This window comes from Poecilia reticulata, chromosome 14 (assembly GCF_904066995.2).
Source record: "Poecilia reticulata chromosome 14, P_reticulata-male-v2, whole genome shotgun sequence".
NCBI lineage: Eukaryota > Metazoa > Chordata > Actinopteri > Cyprinodontiformes > Poeciliidae > Poecilia > Poecilia reticulata.
In genome coordinates, this window is record NC_088843.1 from 10,810,443 (window position 1) to 10,832,749 (window position 22,307).

A 22,307-nucleotide genomic window follows, 5' to 3' on the forward strand; every position below is an offset into this window, starting at 1 on the left:
AAGAAATGCTTTTTGTGTTGTTGTTTTTTCCCGAGCAATTTAGCATGCGAGTAGTTTGACAACATCGTCCTACAGAGCAACTGACTCACATTTTCAGTCGTCTCTGCAGACTTTATGAGTCTACAGTCCAACTTGTTACTTAGCTGCTAGTGTTTGTTTGTTTTCATTTTCCTCAGTGAGTCATCATCTGCTTCATTTCCTCCATCTCCTTCCTCTCCCTGGCCCCCAACCATGGGAAAAGTCTTCTGAGATCAATAGAGGACTCTTTCTCCCACTCCCATCCACTTTCTCTGACTTTGTCAGTGGGCCAAACAACGCTCCACAGGGACATCTGAAGAGACGTGTTTGCTCACTTCCTGTGGGACATAGTATTTCTCTACTCCATCATCACAGATGTTAAAAGAAGAAAGGTTTAGTTTTGTCCCATTGTAGCCCACTTAGCTGGTTCATCACACACTGTTGCTCGACAACTTCCTAGCACTAAAATACTCTTGTTACATCAGATGTAGGGGTCTCACGGGAGGAACTCGGACATGGCTCTGGTCTTGCTGTTAACACCTGTCCAACCTTATCTGGACAATAAGGCCTTGTAGCGCTGAAGTGCATTTTAAAGACCCTTTGAGATGAGACGTTGTGTAATTTATTTAACTGGTTCTTCTGTTGGATACAGAAAGGGAATCAATAAACAGGAAATCTGAGAACGTTTTCGAAGGGCATGGCGATAAACGGTGGCCCCTCAGCTGCGTGTAACTCTGATAGGATGTAATTCTGCACCGGGATGGGGAGGAGAACGAGCTGGGAGGAGGGAATGAGTGGAGAAACTCACAGAGTGAATGAAAGGAAAAAAAACAGCAAGGGGTAAGACATACAGAATAATGAGGGGAGTGCTTTGGGAATTAATTTTCTTCAAACTAACTTATGGATCCTACTTCTGCCTGGACTCTGCTACAATAGAGAAATGGTAAGAACTGCATGTCTGTTTGAAATAACTACTTTTCAGCTTTCTTTGCAATGGTTACATGCTGAATATATAAAAAAAATCCTCGCTTTCATTTTACTGATTTTAAAATGCGGTAGCTTCCTCTGTTTTGTCGGCGTTTGCTGCTAGCAGAGGACTTTAAAAGTAGCAGTCCAGACTGTGTAGCTGGCAGTATCTATTTTCAGAAGCCCGTGGCAGCTCTGAAGGGCATTACTGCCCCCATAATGACAGGTTACAGCGCAAGGCCCGGCATTTTCAAGCATTAAAACAGCTCCCAGGCCTGGGTGTGTACTCTGTATCTCTGAGGTTTGTGGCAGCAACTGTGTGTTGGTGTGTGTGTGAGTCAGGCAGACAGGGGACACATTACCCTGCCCACTCTCCGGTCCTGTGTCTGCGTCTCAAACAGGGCCGGCGTTGACAGGCAATTGGGCTGACAGCAGAGGCGTCAGGGCTCCAGTGTCAGGACGGTACAGAGGGAACGGTTTGTTCTCCGGGTCCCCAGGGTCCTCTGGGACTCGCACACTGAACACGATTGTAAGATGCGTGCGGTTTCAGCCGGCAGCTTTGTCTGGGGGTGACATCAGACGCCAGCTGAACGGCGTGTTGTCTCATGCGGACTAAAGTTGGAGTGCGGAAGTTGTGGAGGGTTTCTGGCTATTTTTGTAGTTATTCTAACTGATAAGTGATGACAACTCACTTGTTTTTGGTGCGTCGGTTCTGTGATAATCACAGAAAGTCAAAGAGTAGTCTAGTGATTTATTTGACATGTCTTGCAAACAAACAGAACGTTTATTGTTTTAGAATGTGGATCCCTCTAAAACAGACTGCAGAAAACAATGGCAGAACTTTTTTCTTAAATATTTAAAGGTGTTCATAACTCTTAGACATTTTCACATTTTGTCACATTACAATCACAAACTTCAATGCATTGTTTGTGATTTCCTTAAATTATAGACTATTAAATTGATGCATATGTATTAAGAGGAATTAAGTTAGCTTTCAGGATTTTCTTGTATTTACTATTATACTCTTCCTGTCAATTATTGCCATTTTTCTGTCCCTATCAAAGCACAACATTATGCTGCCACCACCGTGTTTCACTGTGGGGATAAAGCCACAGTATCTCCTACAGACATGCAATTTTTTTTTTATTTAAACGAAAAAGTTCAATTTTAGTAGCATCTGAGCAGAGCACCCTTTTCAGTGCCTCTTCTACCTGTAAACATTTATGGAAGTAAATATGTGCCATCAGAATTTTTATAAAAAATGCATCTGAGACTTGAATGTTGTATATTTGTGCTTACTTTTTCAATTAAAAAAATTTCAGTGTCATTATTTGTACATGTTTGCAATTTTCATTTGTTAAAAAAAATTGCATTCCTATTTCAAAGTGATGACATTTTCAATATATAGATTTTTTCAGTGTTAAAAAATTTAGCATATAAAAAAATTCAACTTTTAAAAATTCAAATGCAATATTTTCAGTGTCCTAAAAATTCAACTTGCTCAAATTCGCTGTCTCAAATTCAGCGTCTAAGAATTTGCTGTACAATTTCATCACTTTGAAATAGGAATGTGAATTTTTTTTAACAAATGAAAATTGCAAACATGTACAAATAATGACACTGAATTTTTTTTAAATTGAAAAAGTAAGCACAAATATACAACGTTCAAGTTTCAGAGGCATTTTTTATTCAAATTCTGATGGCACATATTTACTTCCATATTGTGGATGTAAGGTCACAAATGATGAAAAAAAAAATCATTGATTTAAATATTTTTGCAAAGTTCCTGTAGAAATTTTCTCTGACATGTAAAGAGTCAAACACACAGTCAGCTTTCCTACTTTATAGACTAAACAAACACCAGGCTGTAGGAGGTTCTGTCTAGTCTGTGCTTTTTGGGATGCAGAGATGTTAGTGATAGTGGAAGACAGGGATGAAAGCGTTTATAAAAAAAACATGTTGTGTCATCTGGGTTGCGTATGTGCGCGGCTGGGATTGTGCCAGGCATGGCTGTTCCTGGCGGGTGTGTGTTTTCTTTCTGTCTGAAGAGCAGACAGCTGAATCTAATCTTCTGCATCTGGCTGCGTGTTGCGAGATCTGAGTCACTAACTGAGCGACTAAACAAGCAGAGAAGAAGCACTGATATGAACTCTGAAGTGTGTTCGAACCTGCAGAGCTCCTTCCCTCCACAACGAATGAGACATACATCGCTTCATCGATTAAAGTATGAATCTCTTTGGACTTCGGCCTACATGGATGAGGGAATGAATGTCGTTTTGTCCATAGTTCTGGAGAAACAATTCTTCAGTGTGGTGGTTTGGTCACATGGGTGTATAACTGGGGCAGAAGGGTTTCTAAGGAAAGCACTGTTCCCATTGTAGTTCAGCAGTATTCCCAGCGCTCCCATTCATGGCCTGAAACATTGTGTGTGTGGGTGTGTATGTGTGCTTTAGGATCTACATGTGTCAGACTCTTCTGACAGTACGGCCGACATGGACCGCATGAGGAGGAATAAAGTGGAGCATGAGCGTCAAACCCATCAGGTCCTACAGGTGAGTTATTTCTTCAGGTTTGATCGAACAACATGTGATGTGCTCAGCGGCTTTTGCTGCCCTGATCCTACTAATCTTAGTCATATGTGTGTATTTAGTCCTACGTTCCTTTGACATTTACTTTAATAACTACAATATCTGCTGTGGTGAGGCTGTAGTGAGGCTGTGGTGGTGTGTCGGTACCCAAAGCGTGCCGAGGAAAACACCACCACAACACAACACAAATCAGAGGCTGATTGAGCCATTAATCTGAGTCAGAGAGATTCTGGCATTTTATTCAGTTTGAGTCGAATGCTGATGGTACAATCTGAATGTTGCAGCTGAAATGCAGACATATTGAACCAATTTTTCAGCTTCTAGTTCTCAGCTGACAGCACCAGGTGAGTGAGGTCCACTGCTGCTCCAGGTGTTGTGCATTCAGACATGGCGGTCAGCACACCTGGGGTTTAACATCTGGTTAATCTAGCTAGTGTTGACCTCCTGTCCTCTCAATTCAGTGTGATCATTTACCTTTTACCGCTGATGTCAACATGGTGGTTTTATCATAAAAAGCAATTAAAGAAGTGTGCCTAACAATTTGACAGGTGATAGAAACACCTGTCAAATTGTGTATTTTATATATATATATATGGACCCCTGAAAACCTCCTGGTTATTCCACCAAATATTTATTTCTGAACTCTTCCTGAGTTAAAACATTAGTTTTGTTGTTTCTAAATGAATGTCAACTTGTTTTCTTTGCATTATTTGAGGTCTGAAAGCTTTGCATATTTTCCATTATTTTGACCATTTCTAATTTTTTGCAAATAAGCAGTATATTTTTGCTTTGAATTTTATAGACATGTTGTCAGTCGTTCATAGAATAAGAAAGCAATGTTCATTTTACTCAAACACATACCTATATAGAGTAAAATCAGATAAACTGATTATTTATAGTGATCTCTCAATTTTTTCCAGAGCTGTATATCTATATGTTTGCATATATATGTGTATTCAAACTAGCTATAAATATATAGGTATATTATATATGAACCAGACTTTAGAAAGGTTTTTCAAATCTTTGGGACCCTTTCAAAGGGATCCTTTAAATTTGACCCTCTGTGGATGAAATTTACCCACAGTATTATTTTTGTGCCTGTTATTTTGCTTTACTTATTATATTTCAACAGTCCTGCATTATCAGATTAGAAGTGTGTATATGCTGTGTATGAGGCTATTTTAGACACGTTTGCAGTGTTAAAAAAATGCCTAAAAACCATAAGCAAACTCCAAATACTGCATCTTGATTATGTCGTTACCATGATGAGAACTTTCATAATAACTATGCTGCGTTTCCGTCTGATTGCCCTCATGTTTTCTTTTTTACTAACCCAGTCTTGAAAAGATTAAAACTGCCACAGTGCACAGAGTGGTGAGCGATGGTTACTTCAGCTGCTGCTGCTGCTCACACATGTGCAGCAGGCATCTGTGGTTTCAGTAGCAAAGCATCGGTGATGATAGCTGTGTTTCCTACCATCCGCAGCAACTTTAAGAAAGTCTCTGCTCTTAAATGGCCACTTTCAGAAAATAACTGCAGTTAAAATGTGGAACATTAACTCAATCTGTGGTAAAAGAGTTTAACAGGCTTGTGACCGAATATAAACCTATACTGCGTGTACTCGGTGTTAAAATAAATACAAAAAAGTCCTGAATATTTCCAGGTTTAATTCTTAATCTTTTTACATCTGGTACTTCGGGATTATTATGCTTTGTTAACTTACTCAGGCAGCCCAACTTGATTAACTATAACATATCTTTTATGAGGTATGATGAGAAATCACTCACTTAAAAAAAACAAAAATATAAACAACTAAAGTTTAAAGAACTTTAGTTAAAGAAATAACACTTCACCTCATTGCTAGGGTAAGAACAACTTTGTATCCAAAATCCCCCTGTTATATTTACTGGTAACCTGACAGAGTAGATATGAAATAATGTTGATTTTTTTGTGTTTTTTCTGACAGAATACTCCTTTAGATTTGATTGAAACGGGCAAGTCCTTGAAAGTTCAGGCAGAGCGCCCCCATCTGGTCAGCTTGGGAAGTGGACGCCTGAGCACAGCCATCACTCTTCTGCCACTGCTAGAAGGTACAAATGCTCATGTTCTGAGTCATAGTTAAAAAAAAGTAATACACGTTTATAAATATAGTGTAAAGTAAAAATGACACTAAAGTTAAAAGTGCATTTACAGCTAAGCCAGCTAATATGGAATATTTTGGACTTTTTGAATACATGAATGAGTTTTTAAATGTTTTCTTTTATTTATTCCTACAGTGCATTTAAAAAGTATTTTAGAATATGGTACATAATTAGGAAGAGGTAATTAATTTATAGTTTGTTTCTTTTGTTTTTTTAGTTAAATAAAAATCTGAAAATGTGGGGTAATTATGAAGTCTAATTCTGTACAAACTGTTCAAACTTAGTCAGTTTGAATCAGGGTATCTTTGAACATTGGTTATGCAACACTTGACTTGTTCCAAATATTTACTTGGATTTATGTCTGAACTTTAACTAGGCCATTTAAACACATTAATGTGCTTCAGCTGTATGTTTATGGTTATTGCACGGTGGGAAGACCCCAGAATATGCTTCATCCATGAGTGCTGGTTGACTGATTTCCCATCATGAACTTTTTGTCAGACTAAATGTGACTTTTCAGAGTTTTCCACCTATTGATAACATATTTACAAATAGCGTCTGTGACTCTGCCCATGTGGACTTGACCTCTGACACTCTGTTGGCCTTGGCTTTCCTGACTTTGACCTACGAAACCTTACAATATTTCTCAGAAGTATCCGGTGTTATAGCTCTCCAGGAAGTCACTCAATGTTTTCTTTTTCTGGTTACAGGGAGAACCACGCTGGGCAGCGATGGGACAGATATCCCCTTGCAGGGCCCAGGCATAGCAGCTCAGCACTGCTACATTGAAAACCAAGCAGGGAACATCACTCTGTACCCATGTGGAAACCAGTGCTCTGTGGATGGGCTTCCCGTCACCAAACCCTATCGCCTCACACAAGGTAGGAGATAAAAAAGTAGATACATGTTACACCTGAAGTAAAAGCAACATGCAGCAAAAGTAAACCCATGTCCTTTCAGTAACATGCAAGCTTACAATGCTGGTCAGGAGTTTCATTACAGGCATGATATTATATTAAATTTGTCCTCTAATGATGCCTTTTGACTAATAGCTCAACAACAAAATAAGTTTGACTAATTTTCAAAACAAGACTCGAGGGTAAGTCTGAACTAAATTTTCTCTAAACCAAACTGGTTGAAAATACATAACCTCAAATCTGCAACCCCAACATGTTTAGCTAGCACTTAGCTAAATATAGCTAACACTAACTGATAGCTAATATGTAATGTTGGCTATAGTGTTTGTAGGTCACATATAAACCAAACTGTATATTTGGCTGTCTGAAATGTCAAATAAATTCAATTTAAACATTTTAGGGTCAGAAGAAAAAGATTGAAATGTTTGGGTACAGATTTAGCATGTTTGGAGTAGTGAAAGAAACTATTTCAAACCATAAAACACTCCAACACACTACTGCAACAGACTGCATGTTCTGTTCTTTGTGTGGGAAATATTTAAGTATTTTTCGGTGTGGAGTCTTGAAACGTAAAGTCGCGTTGTAGTCAGTTGCTATGGCAACGAGTCTGCGTGTATCTTGGCTGATGCAGAGAACGAGAAAGTGAAAAAAATAATAATAAAAAAATGATTTTTTCCCTTAAATTGATCAACTCAGCAGCCAGATCTTGATACATTTAGTTGTTTAAACACATGACTCAATTTCAGAAGCAGGTTATATTAGATAACATTAAAATTAGCCAAATGTACATGAACAATGCCTAAAAGTTGTACCTGTGGAATGAAACCAGTTTAAATTAACTACACTATTTGTGATGGGAGATGTCGACAGTTCAGCCAGAAGTTTTTCGGAGGCTACCAGAGGTGCAGAATGTTACTTGACATTAATCCAAATATATGTTGAACCTGTATGAATACCCCTGTGGTTAATATTGACCATATATTAAAATATACGCCCCTAGTTATTGTTTTTCTTGTATAATCATAAGACAGGGTGCATCCAATGATGCATTTGAAGTGTTAATGTAAAAGTCTGACTGGCACTGTACCATAAAAGAACCACCAGCAGTCCCTCCCCCTCCGCCTTCTCTCCATTAAGCCCGGTCCAGAACAGAACAGAATGTCATTCGAAGCCGGCATGTGTGTGTGGAGGCAGCAGCTGCTCAACAAGAATATTTCAAACTTGTTACTCTAATTTAAAGGACAATCGTCACATTTCAAACAAGAAATTGTGACTGGGAGGCATTTCAACCTGGAAACAACGCGGAAGCTTTCGGGACTCTAAAAGACAAATGTTAAACTTTCTCTGGAACAAATACAACTGGAAGTGAAGCTTCTGCATGTGACTTTCACGATACAAAGAGGGTAAAAATGCAGTGAAGTCAGAAGGAGGTAATTTGACCAACTGTTTTTGTTGAATTTACCAGTTTATTTAGATAAATACATCATTAGTTACTGAAAGCTAAGCTAACTGTTCTGAATATTTTTATGTGACTGTCTAGTTTACACTCAGCAAACTAAATCAAATCATCTCAATTTTAAGATCTGCATACAAATCAGCAAAAATATATTGTAGAATACAAGTTAAAATATATAAAAAAAAGTATAACATATTAAACATTTAATTTAGATTGGGTAAACTGGTAACACTTTACAAAAATAGACCATTTAGAATTAAAAATATTCAAATAAGCAAATGTTTTTGTAAATTTCCGTTGCTGTGAAAGCCATGACCAGACATCTTTACTTATAAACTCATGAAATTCAGATATTACATCTCTGTACATACGCCTGTGTTTCCTGGCAGGGTGCATGCTGTGTTTTGGTCAGTCTGCCTTCTTCCGCTTCAACCATCCCGAAGAGGCTCAGAGGATGAAGAGTATGCTGCCTGCAGGGAGCCTCAGAGTGAACACAGTCAAACCGCTCCCCTCTGGTAAAATCACAAGCAAACAAGCAAACAAAACGCATAAATTCCCCATAAAATTCAGATCCAGCACCGTTCTAAGCTGTTCCTGCAGTTCAGAAATAACCGTCCTTTTAACAACTGCTTATTCAAATGTTTTTCCCTCGCAGCTATTCTGGGTACAGTAAATCTTTTTTCTTCCGTCCAGAATGGGAAGAAAAACATTTTCTTAGTAGTAGAAGTAGTATTTTTATTCTGACTGTGACTTCAAATATTATTAAATTCGATCGGGTAAAGAAAAATCTAATTATCTTCGGCCTACATTGTGATCTATTTAGTCATCATGGTGACCTCATTGCAATCTTTGTGTCCTGCCATTTGTACGCTTTCCCTGTGAATGCAAGATCCTTCTGGCCCACTGCCCGCCTGTGATATTTAGAACCCATTCTCCTGTGACCTTATTAGTTTGGCTGTCGGCGCCTGAACAGTAATGGCCGCCACACCCTGCCCATAGCGCAGAGTTCAGACTTTCCTGGCGAAGCCCTGAATTTGTCAGCTTTGAATGAGTTGAAAGGCTCAATTTTTATATTTAGCTGCTTTATTTCCCTGCAGGGTTACAACACCTCTAAGGAGCATCCAAAGCAACTGGGTTTGACCCAGGTTGTACAGGAGATCCTCCTACTGCAGAGGACTTTTAGAGACTCATTTTAAGCATTTTTTAGCCATGAACAAAGCCTAGTATTTAATATATTCCATATATTTGGGGCGGTCATTCCAGAAGCTTATGGTTAATTCAATTCAATCCTCTAGATGTTAATTTGAGCAGATGTGAAGCATGTGGAGTAGTCCTCTTTTTATGTCCATCTAGTTTATGCACTGCACTTCTATCTCGAACAAAAGAACAGCTTCAAAGCATCATGCTGCCACCTCCGTGCTTGGCAGTTGTCTCAGTCTTTTTAAGCTTGAAAGCCTCCTCTTATTTCCTTCTAAGAAACTTGTGGCCAAACTTTTTTTTGTTTTTGTCCAAAAAACTTTTTTGCCAAGCTGCAATTTTCGATCAAGTTTAAATGTGTTGAATTTTAAGAAGAAAAAAAAAAGTCTTCCTTGGTCGGTACTTTGTAACTAGCTTTACTTACCTCTTGTGGATGATGACACTGGTGTGCCAACCTTTTCCATCTTATGATAGGATTGAACATCCGTGGTTCCTGGATTGATGAAACTCCACAACATTTGTGGAGTTTGATGTAAAGCCAGATCCATGCCAGCATCCTACCTCTATAATTTAACTCTATAAATTTTATTTTATCACCAGTAGTGGTTAAAAGTACAGACAGAGTTATACCAAAATATACCTCTCAAGGCAACAATATGTTTGTGTCTCTTAACCTCTCACCAACACTGTGGGTGTGAATAAGCGTAGAACAGAAAAATGGCCTCCTCCCTTTGTCTTATAGCTGACCTGGGGTGTGTTGTGGGTAAATAGGACAGTTGCCCCACATTGTGTGTTTATTTGTGTGTGTTTTTGCAACTGTCCTCTAGCTCTTTATAACAGGAATGCTCACGGACAAATGTTTCTGTCTCCCCCGGTGCAGACCCCCGCAGCATCTCAAATGGAAACCACAAGTCTTTTTCAGACAACAGTGACTCTAAACTCAACGGCATGGCAGAAACTCTTCAGGACTCCCTGAAACTAAAACCATCCTCATCATCTGGGTTTGGTAAACAGCAAACTATTTTGGACATGCCAAATGGAAAAGCTGCCACTTCTCCTGGCGGCTCCAATCAAGAAAACAGCAGCAACATCTCTTTCATTCAAAATGTCACCAATAAACCCCTGGTGATACCGGTTCCTTATCCACGGACCTCGCGCTCGGTGGCTTGGAATGGTGCTGGTGGGACTCAGAGAACTCAGGAGAGTCCAAAGCCACTTAGAAAGGCTGGCAAAGAGACAATGTCAAGCCCCAAGCTCCACGTTAAGGGATTAGAAAACTCAAGCATTAGTCAAAAACCCTCTATAAAAATTTCCCGCACTGCTCCATCTAGTCCTCAACTGAGAAGTTCCTCCCTTCAGACGAGATCCCCCAGCCCGATGCGAGAGCTGGGTCAGCCTCTCTCTGATGTTGATGTCCCTCACAGGATGACTGGCTCCTCTAACGTCAGGGAACTCCCCCGGGTCAGTCCCTTTGTGTCCTACAGGGGGATGGCAGGACCACAAGGAGTTCCTCAGAGTCCACAGGGCCAGCGCAAACTCTTAGCAACACCAAAAGCCGAAGCCATGAGGGCTCTGTATGCACAGAGCCCATCGTCTCTCTTTGGGATGGAGAAGCAGTCGGAGGGCAGACCCTCGCGGCCTGGACCAGCAGTTGGCATTACCTCGGGCCTGGGTTCAGTGTCTGGGTTGTCTCCTCTGGCAAGTCCGAGCAACGAGAGAAAGACTGCCTCCAGCAAAGAGGGGATTTCTACAAAACCATATACCAGGGAGCGCAAAAACAGTATTTCTGAGATCAGCGATAATGAGGACGAGCTGCTGGAGTACCATCGGTGGCAGAGAGAAGAGAGGCTGAAGGAGCAGGAAATGGAGAAAATGGTGAGTACCCAATGTGATAAGATGTGACTGAATTTAAACTCTGGTCTACTCTTGGACTGCATCTAAAAATATTGCTTTTGAAATCTGTGGAACTGTGTGCAATTTAGCTTCAAAACATTAGTGTATGAGAAATAAAACCCAAAACAAAATGCTAAAGAGATGAAAGTTCCCAATGAAATATTTGCTAAATACTGTACAAGCAGCTGCCTTGTCTTTTTGGTTGGAGTTTACTCTTTCATTTCTCTCCTTGAGTTGCTACTAGAGTCAAATTTCTGACAGGGAGAGGCATGGAGAGATATAAAATATTGCTTTTGATTTACCTCATTGGTTGGTTTATGGCAGTACAGGACAAATTTACAAATGAACAAGACTGTAAATGAGATAAACAGTTCAGAGAAGAGATTTAGTGACTCCTGGCATGGCGATCTGCTTTCATATCTTCTCCAAATTCTCTGGCGCTCAGCCAGTAATTAATCTCTCCTCCGAACATTGCTGGCATCGGCGGCTCGTGTGGCCTTGGTGACAGCGGACCCGGGGGGCATTCTTACAGACGTCTCAGGGTCCGGTGCAGCGGGTGCGGCCGGTTGTTGCCCAACACTATATTTACCGGAAAGATGAGCGGCGTCTGCTTTCAAAGCTCCCTCCCCTTCACGCGGGACTCTTTCTTCTTTATTCCCACACTAGATCACTTTGTGTGTGTTATCGTCAGTCAACCACTCACAGTCTTTTCTCATCACCCTTCAGCCGGCAGTTTGGCTCCCACCTGGTCCTGCCCACTGGCAGCTGACATGATCGCAGAGGTGGGTGGTCGCTGTCGGGACTTATGTGTCCAGAGACTGTTAAAGGGACCAAATGATCTCTGGCAACCAAAAAAAGAGGCAACACTGTGGATTAAATGATTTGTGGACAAACCTTGATCCTTCCAGAGCCTGAAATAGACAAAACTTGACATCTCTTTAGCTACTGGTATATATTTTTTAAACCAACGAATAAAATTCTTTCACGGTTTTATGAACTTTTCAGACAGAATAAGTTACCACTTCCATGCTGTCTTATTATGTTTCAGATGTGAAAATGAATTGGACCCTTCAGTAGTGACTTGGTGTGGCTTTTGATGTAATTTTTGACTCTGTAAATAAAACTGAACTGTGTCTAGTAAAGATATGCAAGTAGAAGTGAGATTGCTTCAGTTATTATAAAAAACTACGCCCATTGTTAATTCTCTGTGTTCAAACAAAATAATTAAATACTTGGAATTTGAAGAGACTGCTTTATTTTACTCTGCCTGTTCATTTAATAACAAAGCATCTGTCAAAGGACAAACGATACATTTTAGTATTTTTAGGTTTGTTTTTTTAAAGATTTTAAACACGCAAAGTTCACAGGCTATTGACCTCCAGAAAGAAACAAAGAAAGGATTTCCTCTCAGCAAGATAAATTCCCAATAACTGACCTTCTGACTGCTTTACAGTTTTTCATCCAACTTTGCTCTAGTGGTTGACTCTGCACTCTAAAAATCAATACCAAGCAATTATCTCATCGTAAGAGAGAAGCAGAATAACCAGAAGAGAAGACGTGGCTTTTTAATTTCAGCTTTATTTTCTCAGAAGCTCTTTTTGAATTAAAACTCCAAACACAAGTTGTGATGATCCAATGTATTAAAGTTTTTGTGTGTTGCCTTGTTCTCTCCTAGAACTTTTAAAACATTTGAAAATCACTCTTATCATGTCTGCTTGTTTTACAGCTAAAGCACTAACCAGTGTCTGTGTGTGTGTTTTGTTACTGTCGGACTAATTTATAGGGCAAATTAACGTAAGCTATAAAAACAGGCAGACTTGTATTCTTATACCAGGCCTCTAATTAATGTCAGGTTGGAGTGATGACTGCATCTCTCACCAGTAGATTAAAGCAGGAGTCCCATTGTGTAGCACAATGAGAGACAAGCAGTAGAGAACAATATATGTGGTGAATAGCAAAAGAAAAATAAGAATATTAATTTAAAGACTGTTGGTTTTTTTCTTTGTTACAATTTCCTGCAAAACTCCACCAGTAAGGTTTTACTGGGAGGCCCCTCCTGAGAGTGGACCTACTATCGGGTTACACACGTCCCCCCCCCGTGCCTGTGGTTAAGTGACAGCTGCCTAAATGGGACAATGTCACCCAAGGACAAACGCGTTTAATCCTCGGTGTGATCTGGAATATCGCTCAGCGGTGCTCACGACTCCCATCTCTCCTACAGGAGCGGCAGAGACTGGAGACCATCCTGAATCTGTGTGCGGAGTTTAATCAGGAAGACGGCGCCGCGGAGCTGGTGAGGAGCGGGCTGCGTGGGGGTGCTAGAGGAGCGGACCCCGACTCTGGACGGGGGACGTCTCTAATGGGAGCACAGCGAGCCCAGAGAGCGGCGGAGAACGATGAGGAAATCCAGAGGGAGGAGTCCAGTAGCACAGAGAGCACACATCAAGAGGTGAAACACATCCACACGCTATGTTCAGGATATCATGAATATCTGGATATTTGATTTTTTTTTTCTCTCTTTTTTATCACTCAGTGTGAGGAGCTGTTTGCTGGACAGGAGCAGGTCTACCTGGAGGAGGAGAGGAAAAGGGTCTTGGTTCGGGTTGATGACTTGAAGTACAGAGTTGGTGAACTGGAACAGCAGCTACAAGAGACCAAACAGGAGGTCAGCACACACACACTTACTGACCTTCATGTAAATGCACAGCTTAGGCCAGACGTGCTCCTTGTTGACACGACGGCCACATTTATGTGGAGCTTCTAATAATCAGTCTCAACAGTTTTTTTTCCCTTTGTGGAGTTAAAAATTGGGATTAAATGCTCAGTGGATTCTCTGTAATCCAAGCAAGTGACATTTGTTCTCTACGATTTCTGTTACAAAGAGTTGCTAGCTTAGGAAGAGTTGTTTCACCAAATATTTGTGGAGGTGCATGTGTTATTTTGAGGATACGAGCACAACTGTGCACCTAATTAAATTTTTATTTAGTTATCTCGTATGTTTAGTCTTCAATGAGACTGCTGCTGCGTTTGTCTGTAGGTGGAGATGGAGCAGGCCCTACTGCAGGCCGAGCGGCGGGCGGAGCAGGAGCAGGTGGAGGCTGAAAATGAAATCATCACTCAGCTGCAGCTCAAACTCAGCCAGCTGGACAAGGCCACGCAGAAAGAGAAGGACAAGGTGAGAGTGTGATCCACTAAGCCTGTCAGATCACCAACAAACTCTGGTCAAATGCATGCAAATGTTATTTCTTTAGCTGGGTTGAATACGTGAAACATTTCTTAATGGACAAATGTTCTCAGCAGACATAATCAGCTCAGCAGTGCCTTGCAAAAGCATTGGTGATCTTTAAACACTAACATATTTTGTCACAACAACAAACTTTAGTGTATTTTATTGGGAATGTGAGTGGTGTTTTAATTAATTAATAGGGCCAACTGGTGTAATCTAATCTCAGTATAAATCCAGATATGTTGTGAAGGTGTCAGAGGTTTTTGGGAGAACATTATGGAAGAAGCATGATGGAAAAAAGAAAAGCCACTGCAAAATCTAAGATGTAGTGTCTGTGTGGGAAAACTGTACACATCATGCAGCAAAACATTAACCTTAAACATAAACTCATAATTTCAGAGAGACAATTGGATACAACCATTTTTGTGTGTTGCAATGAAAACCAAAATCCAGCAACAATCTGTCTCTAAAATGTATGACCACAGATCCTCTCCATCGAATCCACATCAGATTTCTCAGATATGCTAAGTCTCAATAAAACATTTCAAAGTTTGTGATTGTGCCAGGACACAAATGTAGGAAGTTCACAAGATAAAATTAATTTTGCAAGGCACCGTTATTGTCCGCCGACTACCCAGTAAAACCGCGCAGCACAACAAACAAACGGTAGAAATTCTGCCACTCATCTCAAAGTGCTGCGCTGGTTTACAGAAGCTGCTTTACCCGTCTCCCAGTTTAACAGAGCTACACGTTTACAACCTCTAACTCCTGCCTCCTTAAAAAACCCCAAACAAACTGCCTTACACTAATCTGCTTTAGACTGCATGGATTTTTAGTTGCCCCTGATTTTTTTTTTCTTCTCCCTGGTATGTGGGCACGGTTGTGTGTGAACGTACGTGTGGGTGTATGGGTGTGTCTGTCTTTGTGTGTTTTTAGGGCAGAGCTAATGTGTCGGCTGAGCGGAAGGCCCTGGAAAAGCAGAGGAATGAGTACAATGAGCTGAAGAGGCAGTTTGATATGTGCCCCTTGTCTCTAAGGGAACAGTTACAGGAGCCGCTCAGCAGGGTCAGTGTTCTCGTGGCTGGGAACAGTGAGTTATGCTCTCCTGAACGCTACAGCACCGTTTTACCTGCACAGAAATAATCACAGATGTAACACTGTATTGCCCTCGGAGAACTCAGAGCTACTTGGAAAAAAAGGGCAATTTAAATTTAGATTTCCTGCCGTTCTGCTTTGCCACATGAACATGTGGGGTTTGTCAAATAAGGTCAGTTTTTTTTTTTATTATTTAAAACAGCCACCAATGTTTTTGCAGCTGAAGCTTTGGTCTCCCAGCTACTGCAGTTCCCTTTTTATGGTTGTTCAGTGGCATCTGTAGTATTTTTAACAAGCACTAATGTTATTAACAGCTTTGCTCTAAAAGAAAAAAGTGTGCATGCATTTACTGACAATAACTTGAATCAACAGTCTTTTTAAAACAACTCGTCAGATTTATTGGTTTCAAGTCTGCAAACATATGGAATCACTTCTTTTAGAAGATATTTATTAAGCTCTCTTTTATTTATTACTGGGGTATTAAATAAAAAAAGCTATTTTGTTTAACAGCTGAACAGTCTGACACTATGAACTATAATTGAAACATTTTATTGGTGTAATTATTGTTTTTTTTTCAAGTAAAATTAAATAGTAAGAATTTGTGGGATTGTGTTTGGTACTTTCTCGTCACGGCAACAACGTTATTGTCTCGTTTCTTTATACAGAGTGTGATTCAGTCTTGTAAAAAAATAATAATTTGACTGTCCATTTAGTATTGAATTCTTTACCTAGAAATGTTTAAATATTGATGTCTAATCCCATTTTTTCTATTTAAATCTGGAAATGAAAGTTCTTACTAAAAAAATTAAATTTTTTACCCGACAAAAATCAGTTTTCTCTTTAAGAAAAGTAGCATCTTATCCCCCAATACTTATTCTTAATAACTTGAGACAATGTACGTAGCAACCTCATAGTTTGAGGAGGTTTGCACAGAGCTAAATAAATACTGAAATGTAATTTTTAGGATGTGAACATCATCTAGCAGAGCTGATTCCATCGTTTAACAGGGTTTTTATGAATTACCTCACGCACAGACGAGGCCAGTTACTGTTTTTAATCTTTTACTTCATTTTACTTTCTTTTTCTCTTCGTGCCTGCTTGGTTTTAAACAGCATGCTTCATCTGGTCTGTTATGTGTATGTGGACAGAAAGCCGAGGCTCTGGAGTGTGGGACCAAGCAGTTTGAGGAGCTGGAGTTTTGCCAGCTGGAGGAGGAGAGCCGCCTAGAGGAGAGGAAGGAGGCCCGCTGCTCGCAGCTGATCCAGGAGCGAGCCGAATATCACAGCAGTGTCGCCAGCAGGAAGGTGGGGCACATGTGGCGTGTAGCAGGGAAAAAAAACAAATATATAAGTTTACACACACTCATCAAAATGAGGGTCATTATTTTTTATCTCTTAGTGATGCAGTTGAACGGTTATTATTTTCAGCAACATAAAACGTTGGTTAATTTTCATTGCAGGAACTGGATGCATAAGTTTGAATGTGAGCTGGAACAAAGACTGAGCTATTTAAGCAAAGTTTTGAAGTGTGTTTGAAGAAGTAAAGGTGAGGCTTTCAAACCTAAGAAAGCTGAACTAACTGCCAAGCATGGCAGAGGTGGCATCATGCTGAGTGGCTCGGTCATCGTATCAAGTGAAGGGAATTTAAACTCAAACTTTAGCCTCAAATCAACAGCAGGGTGGCTGGAAGACGTCACGGTTTTGGAGCATTTAGAAAAGTAGGAAAAGCTTCAGGAGCGAATCTAGCATTAAACATGTTTATGGAATATGCTCAAAAATTCAGTCTGAGCCGGGTAAAGTTAAACAAACTCTTCAGTTTCTCATAAGAAATATCAAAAATCAAGTAAAAAATTATGCCTAAAACTTGTTGATGGCAGCTTGCTAAGAGGCAAAGTTCTACTGGTTTGTGTTTGAATATTTGAGTCAATATGTCTAATTTAAATGCTGGGTCTTCAAGATTGTGCATCCACTTCTTGTTTTTTTTATGTTGTATAATCAGCCGTTTATATATGAAACAAATAATGGTTAAACATATGTGTATGTATGTAAACTTTCAACTGGTAGAATCTCCTCACAAAGTGAAGAAACATCTGAATTAACAGGAGCGGATGGCTGCTCTGGAAGCTCAGGTGAAGCAGCTGGGGATGCAGGCTTCCCACGACTGCGAGAAAATTGCCAAAGACCGGACAGCAACGCTGCAGCTTCTACACAAGGTGGGGATTAAGGAGAACTACTCTGACTGATACAAATCCTTAATTCTGCATCAGAAATTAGTAGTTAATTCATAGTCTAAAGGAAATGCATTGGGGTGACATGGTAAGAGCGTATTGGATCCTCCTCCCAGGAGCAAGACACACTGTGCAGCCTTGAGAAGCGGTACCACACCCTGACAGGAGGAAGAAACTTCCCAAAGTCCTCCGGCAGCATGAAAGAGGTGAGCAGGTACATGTGAGACACCAGACCACCAAACCACAGCTCAGCTGGACAACAATTACCTGTCGCACAAGTGGATTGTTTTGTTGACTCAGGTAAACCTTTTGAACAGGAATCGCTTCACATCAGCGAGCCTGACCTTGTTTCTGAGGACGGTCCTCCTCATAGCCCCTGTCCCTCCTCTTCTCACAACCCTTCCCCTGAGCTCTGTCCTGTCAGGCTGCAAGAGGTAACTCTGAGGACGTCCCAGTTTCAGAGAAACCCCAGTAACGTCAGGCATGTTGTGCGTTAGCATAATGTTAAAGACAGTAGCTGGCTTGCAGTGTGTACTGGAAGGTTTGAGTTTCTTGGATGTTTTAGATTTAATTCGTCTCAAAATATGTGTGTGTTTTTTTTGTTTTTTTTTGTTATTTTTTAGGATTTCAGTCCCTTGCAAAAGTATTCATATCCCTTAAATCTTTTTCTCATTTTCAAATAAGTCTTTGGCAAATGAAAATCTCAAAAGTGTGGCTTGCATTTGTATTAGCTCCATGCTACCCCTAAATAAAGTTCACTTCAAACATCTGGCTGCAGAAGTTAAGAATTACAGCGAACAAATAAGGGATAAAGTTCTGGAGAATAAACCAGATTTAGGTTAAAATCCCAAAACTTTGAGCACCGTTCAGTTTGTCATCTGAAATCTGTTGTATCACAACTCCAGACTGAGTGAGAAAGATCTGAAAATTAACTGAAGAAGCAGCCAAGCAACACAAGGTGGCTGAAGGAGCAAGTATTATTGATTATTTGAGTTATTCCTCTTGGACCAAAGAGTGTTTGGTTTGTTGTCTGTGTGGAAGAATGGCATTTCTTTCAACGCTGTTTTTGAAAGAAATGCGTAAGGCATCAGGATTACAGTTTGCCACAAGGCATGCAGTGGATCATACTGCTGTGGTGGCAGTATGATGCTGTGGGAAGCTGGTCAGAGCTGAGTGCATAGAAAATGGATGTGGATAAATACTGAGCAATCCTTTAATTGCTGGAAAACACATGGAGCAACCCCAAACATAAAGCCAAAGCTGCAACGGAACGACTTTGATCAAACTATTTTTCTGTTTTCTGATTGGTCCACTGTGTAGATTGGATGCTTAAAGGCTCTCCATGCAGTCTGACTGAGAACGACCTATTTTGCAAAGCAATATCAGAAACACAGAAACCTCATTGCGGTGAAATATAGTACAACAGCAACAGAAGAGCTGAATGCAAATGCACATGCCACTGCTTATTGATCTCATATCGAGGAAATTCCATATTTTGTTTCATTTTTACAATTTTGCTCTATTTTTGCTCTATTTTGTGTTGCTCTATCACTATAATCCCAATAAAATAAGTTGATATCTTGATATTTCTATAAATTGCTTAAACCAGTGTTTCTCAACCCTGGTCCTCACCGCCCCCCTGTCCTGCATGTTTTAGGTTTTTCCCTTCTGCCACACACCTGAATTGTATCTCTGGGTGATTAACAGGCTTCTGCAGCACTTGATGGTCATGCAATCATTTGAATCAGCTGTTCTGGAATAGAGGCACATCTAAAACATGCAGCACAGTGGGTTGGTGAGGACCAGGGTTGAGAAACACTGGTTTAAAGTTATAAAAACGTTTAAGGGACATGAGTTTTGCCGTAATTTCAAATATAGAGGCGGGTTGCATCGTTGTCATGTTTTGTGAAATCTCTGGGCGCCTGTCAGTGTGGGTCTGTCCTCAGCCCTGTTGTGCCTGTGCTGTGGCTGTTCGTGCAGGAGTATCTCAGGCTGTCTGATGTCTATCGGATGTACGGAGATCCTTATTCCTCCTCCCCCGCTGCTCTCCACTGCCTCTCTCTAACTGTATCTCCAGCTCTGCCGTGCGAGGTACTCTGCATTTCTGCACTTTTCTATGAATTGCCCAATAACGAAAGACCTAAATGTTTGAATAGATGCACCTTCTGACACTTTTTTTTCCACACTCTGCTCCCCATTTTTGTTATGCAAATATATGCCGTATTTCTCTGCATCCATGCAAAGGACTACATCACAGTGAGTCAGCTAAGCCAGATCTTTGGGATGCAGAGATCTAAGCCTTCCTCTTCCACCTCTACTCCATCATTCCAACTTGCCTCATCCGAATCCTCCTTCACGTGCCACTCGGCTGCATGTGGTCCTTCCTCCTTTCTGTCTGCACAGGTTTGTCCCTTCTAGAAGCGTATTTGTCACTGCTCTCCATTCTTTCTCACAGCTGAATGTTGTCTAAATATCTTTTTTTTTTTGAGCTGTTGCACTGTGGTTTGCTTTTCTTAATCTTTGGCTGGATGCTTGTGATCATCTCAGAGCCATGCTGAGCTGAGCAGGAATGCAATGACTCCCATTAATCTTGAGCGCTGGTACCAGGACATCATGGCTGCTGGAGACTCTCAGTCATGTCCTCCACCGCTGCCTGCAAAGTCTTTTTCCTCACGCAGACATGGGCAGGTAAATTCACTTACTCACTTAACAGGACAAGCTCCTCATTTACTCCTAGAAATGTGGTTCTTAATCAGAAACACAGCTTGGATTTACAGCAGGTTATCTTTTTACACATTGTGGCATGATTGAGAGATAAACAAGAAGTGAAATTATACATTCATGCACTATCAATGTTTGCCACTGGAAAATGAAGTGCCCTATTGAAGCCAAATGTAGAAATCGAAGCCAACAGAGAATCGAAAACTTTTTCCACTGTCTGTTGAGTTTCAAAGTCAGAATTTGGATTTTCGACACTAGGCCAGTATCAAATTTATACTTAGTTATTTACTGTAGGATATTAAAGCCAATTTAAAACATTTTGAACAATCCCTTCAAAACGTTTGGCCAACTATAGCAACACAAGCTAAAACAATGTATCTCACCGCATCAAAAGTAGATAGTCTAGTGTGGAAACCTTATAGAATAAAAGTCTTCAAAAGAGCCTTTTTTCATGTGGTTGTAAATAAAATTAAAGGAAGCCATATTGGATTTCTGTAAATTCTTCCAACTTGAAATTTGTTCAAATACAAATTAAACCAATAATGCAAGGTGAATGAATAAGAATGCTTTCCTTTCATGTTTTCCTTGTTATATCACAACAGTATGGGAATGCATAAGTCTTGTTGCATCACTTTTACAATCTGTTGGTATGGAGGCTGTTGGACAACTCAATATTTACCAAAGCTGCACCTGTTGAAAAGGTTAGAGGACCACGATGTTTGAAGCCCTCTAGTGGTTAAAAATGTAATTACACAATCACTTTTGGTGCTGCTTGTCATTTAACAGTAAGTTTACAGCTCTGGAAAAGATTGCGACCACTTAAAATTATAAATTTCTCTGATTTTACTTTTTATGTTTGAGTAAAATGAACATTGTTCTTTTTTTCTATGAGCTACTGACATGTCTCTGAAATTCCTAGCAGAAATTTAGCATTTAAACGAGAAATGGTCAAAATAACAAAAAAGATGCAGCGCTTTCAGAACCCAAATAATGCAAAGAAAACAAGTTCGTATTCATTCACAACAATACTAATGTTTTAACTCGGGAAGAGTTCAGAAATCATTGTTTGGTCGAATAACAATTAAGTTTTCAATGAGTTTTGGTGCAGTGGACCCTTCATTTATTCCAGAGTTGGTATTTCTCCATCTGTAAACCAAAAGTGGGATGGGCAAACTAAACGATAACAATTAACACCCAACACAGAAACATGTTTTGTTTTGTTTTTCTCCTCTAAGATGTTAAAGTCTAAATCAGATGGTGAGGTTGGACAGGGACCATCGCCTGCTCAGATCTGCAGCGCTGCACTCCTCTCTCTCTCCAGTGGCGTCATGCATGACAGAAATGCCGCCACGACGGTCAGTTTCATGCCTCTAAACTCTCATCAGGCCTCAACAGCCGTTCACAGCGTGATGCCGTCTTCTGTCTTTCATGGGGCTTACAGTTGATGCTGAGAGAGAAAAACCTGTTAGACATGGACTCCAGGAAGCAAACAGCTCTGCAGTGCAAAGGTACGTGACTCCCTCTTTCAATTGCCAGCCTGAACCACACAGTTTGTGCGTAAAAAGAAATGCACATGAAGAAGTATAGATTCATTACAACCACCCGCAACGCAAAGCTATGTGGCTGCATCGGCTTTATTGCTTTCATATGTCACACTGCTGGTGTAGAAACGGGGTTGAAAAGTACAGATTTATCAGCAAGAACATTACAACAAAGTGCTTAATTTAGTGGAGGCCCTCTTTATGCTGCTATAAAAGCTGTGAAATGTCAGAGTTTAGATGGCAGCTCTGTGGGCGACTGAACCACAGCGCATTAAATACATATGAGCAAAGAAAAACGTAAAGAGATCAAGGCTTTTACTC

At 40.3% G+C, this 22,307-nt stretch overlaps 1 protein-coding gene across 3 annotated transcripts in view; it reads left to right on the top strand.

Annotated features, from left to right (window-relative positions):
- Window positions 1-512: 512 nt before the first annotated feature.
- phldb1a (pleckstrin homology-like domain, family B, member 1a) overlaps window positions 513-22,307 on the top strand; it is a 30,570-nt gene continuing 8,775 nt past the window's right edge. The window contains exons 1-19 of one of the 3 annotated variants that reach the window (XM_081615397.1): window positions 513-961; window positions 3,438-3,536; window positions 5,539-5,662; window positions 6,424-6,594; window positions 8,476-8,601; window positions 10,164-11,158; window positions 13,398-13,625; window positions 13,710-13,841; window positions 14,214-14,351; window positions 15,339-15,467; window positions 16,646-16,801; window positions 17,599-17,709; window positions 17,841-17,930; window positions 18,042-18,158; window positions 19,705-19,815; window positions 19,969-20,127; window positions 20,272-20,412; window positions 21,681-21,800; window positions 21,887-21,953. In XM_081615397.1, coding sequence (XP_081471523.1) covers window positions 959-961; window positions 3,438-3,536; window positions 5,539-5,662; window positions 6,424-6,594; window positions 8,476-8,601; window positions 10,164-11,158; window positions 13,398-13,625; window positions 13,710-13,841; window positions 14,214-14,351; window positions 15,339-15,467; window positions 16,646-16,801; window positions 17,599-17,709; window positions 17,841-17,930; window positions 18,042-18,158; window positions 19,705-19,815; window positions 19,969-20,127; window positions 20,272-20,412; window positions 21,681-21,800; window positions 21,887-21,953 — 3,217 coding nt within the window. In that variant the 5' untranslated portion in view covers window positions 513-958. The remainder of the gene's footprint in view (window positions 962-3,437; window positions 3,537-5,538; window positions 5,663-6,423; window positions 6,595-8,475; window positions 8,602-10,163; window positions 11,159-13,397; window positions 13,626-13,709; window positions 13,842-14,213; window positions 14,352-15,338; window positions 15,468-16,645; window positions 16,802-17,598; window positions 17,710-17,840; window positions 17,931-18,041; window positions 18,159-19,704; window positions 19,816-19,968; window positions 20,128-20,271; window positions 20,413-21,680; window positions 21,801-21,886; window positions 21,954-22,307) is intronic. The other 2 variants (XM_081615398.1, XM_081615399.1) reach the window with 2 other exon arrangements.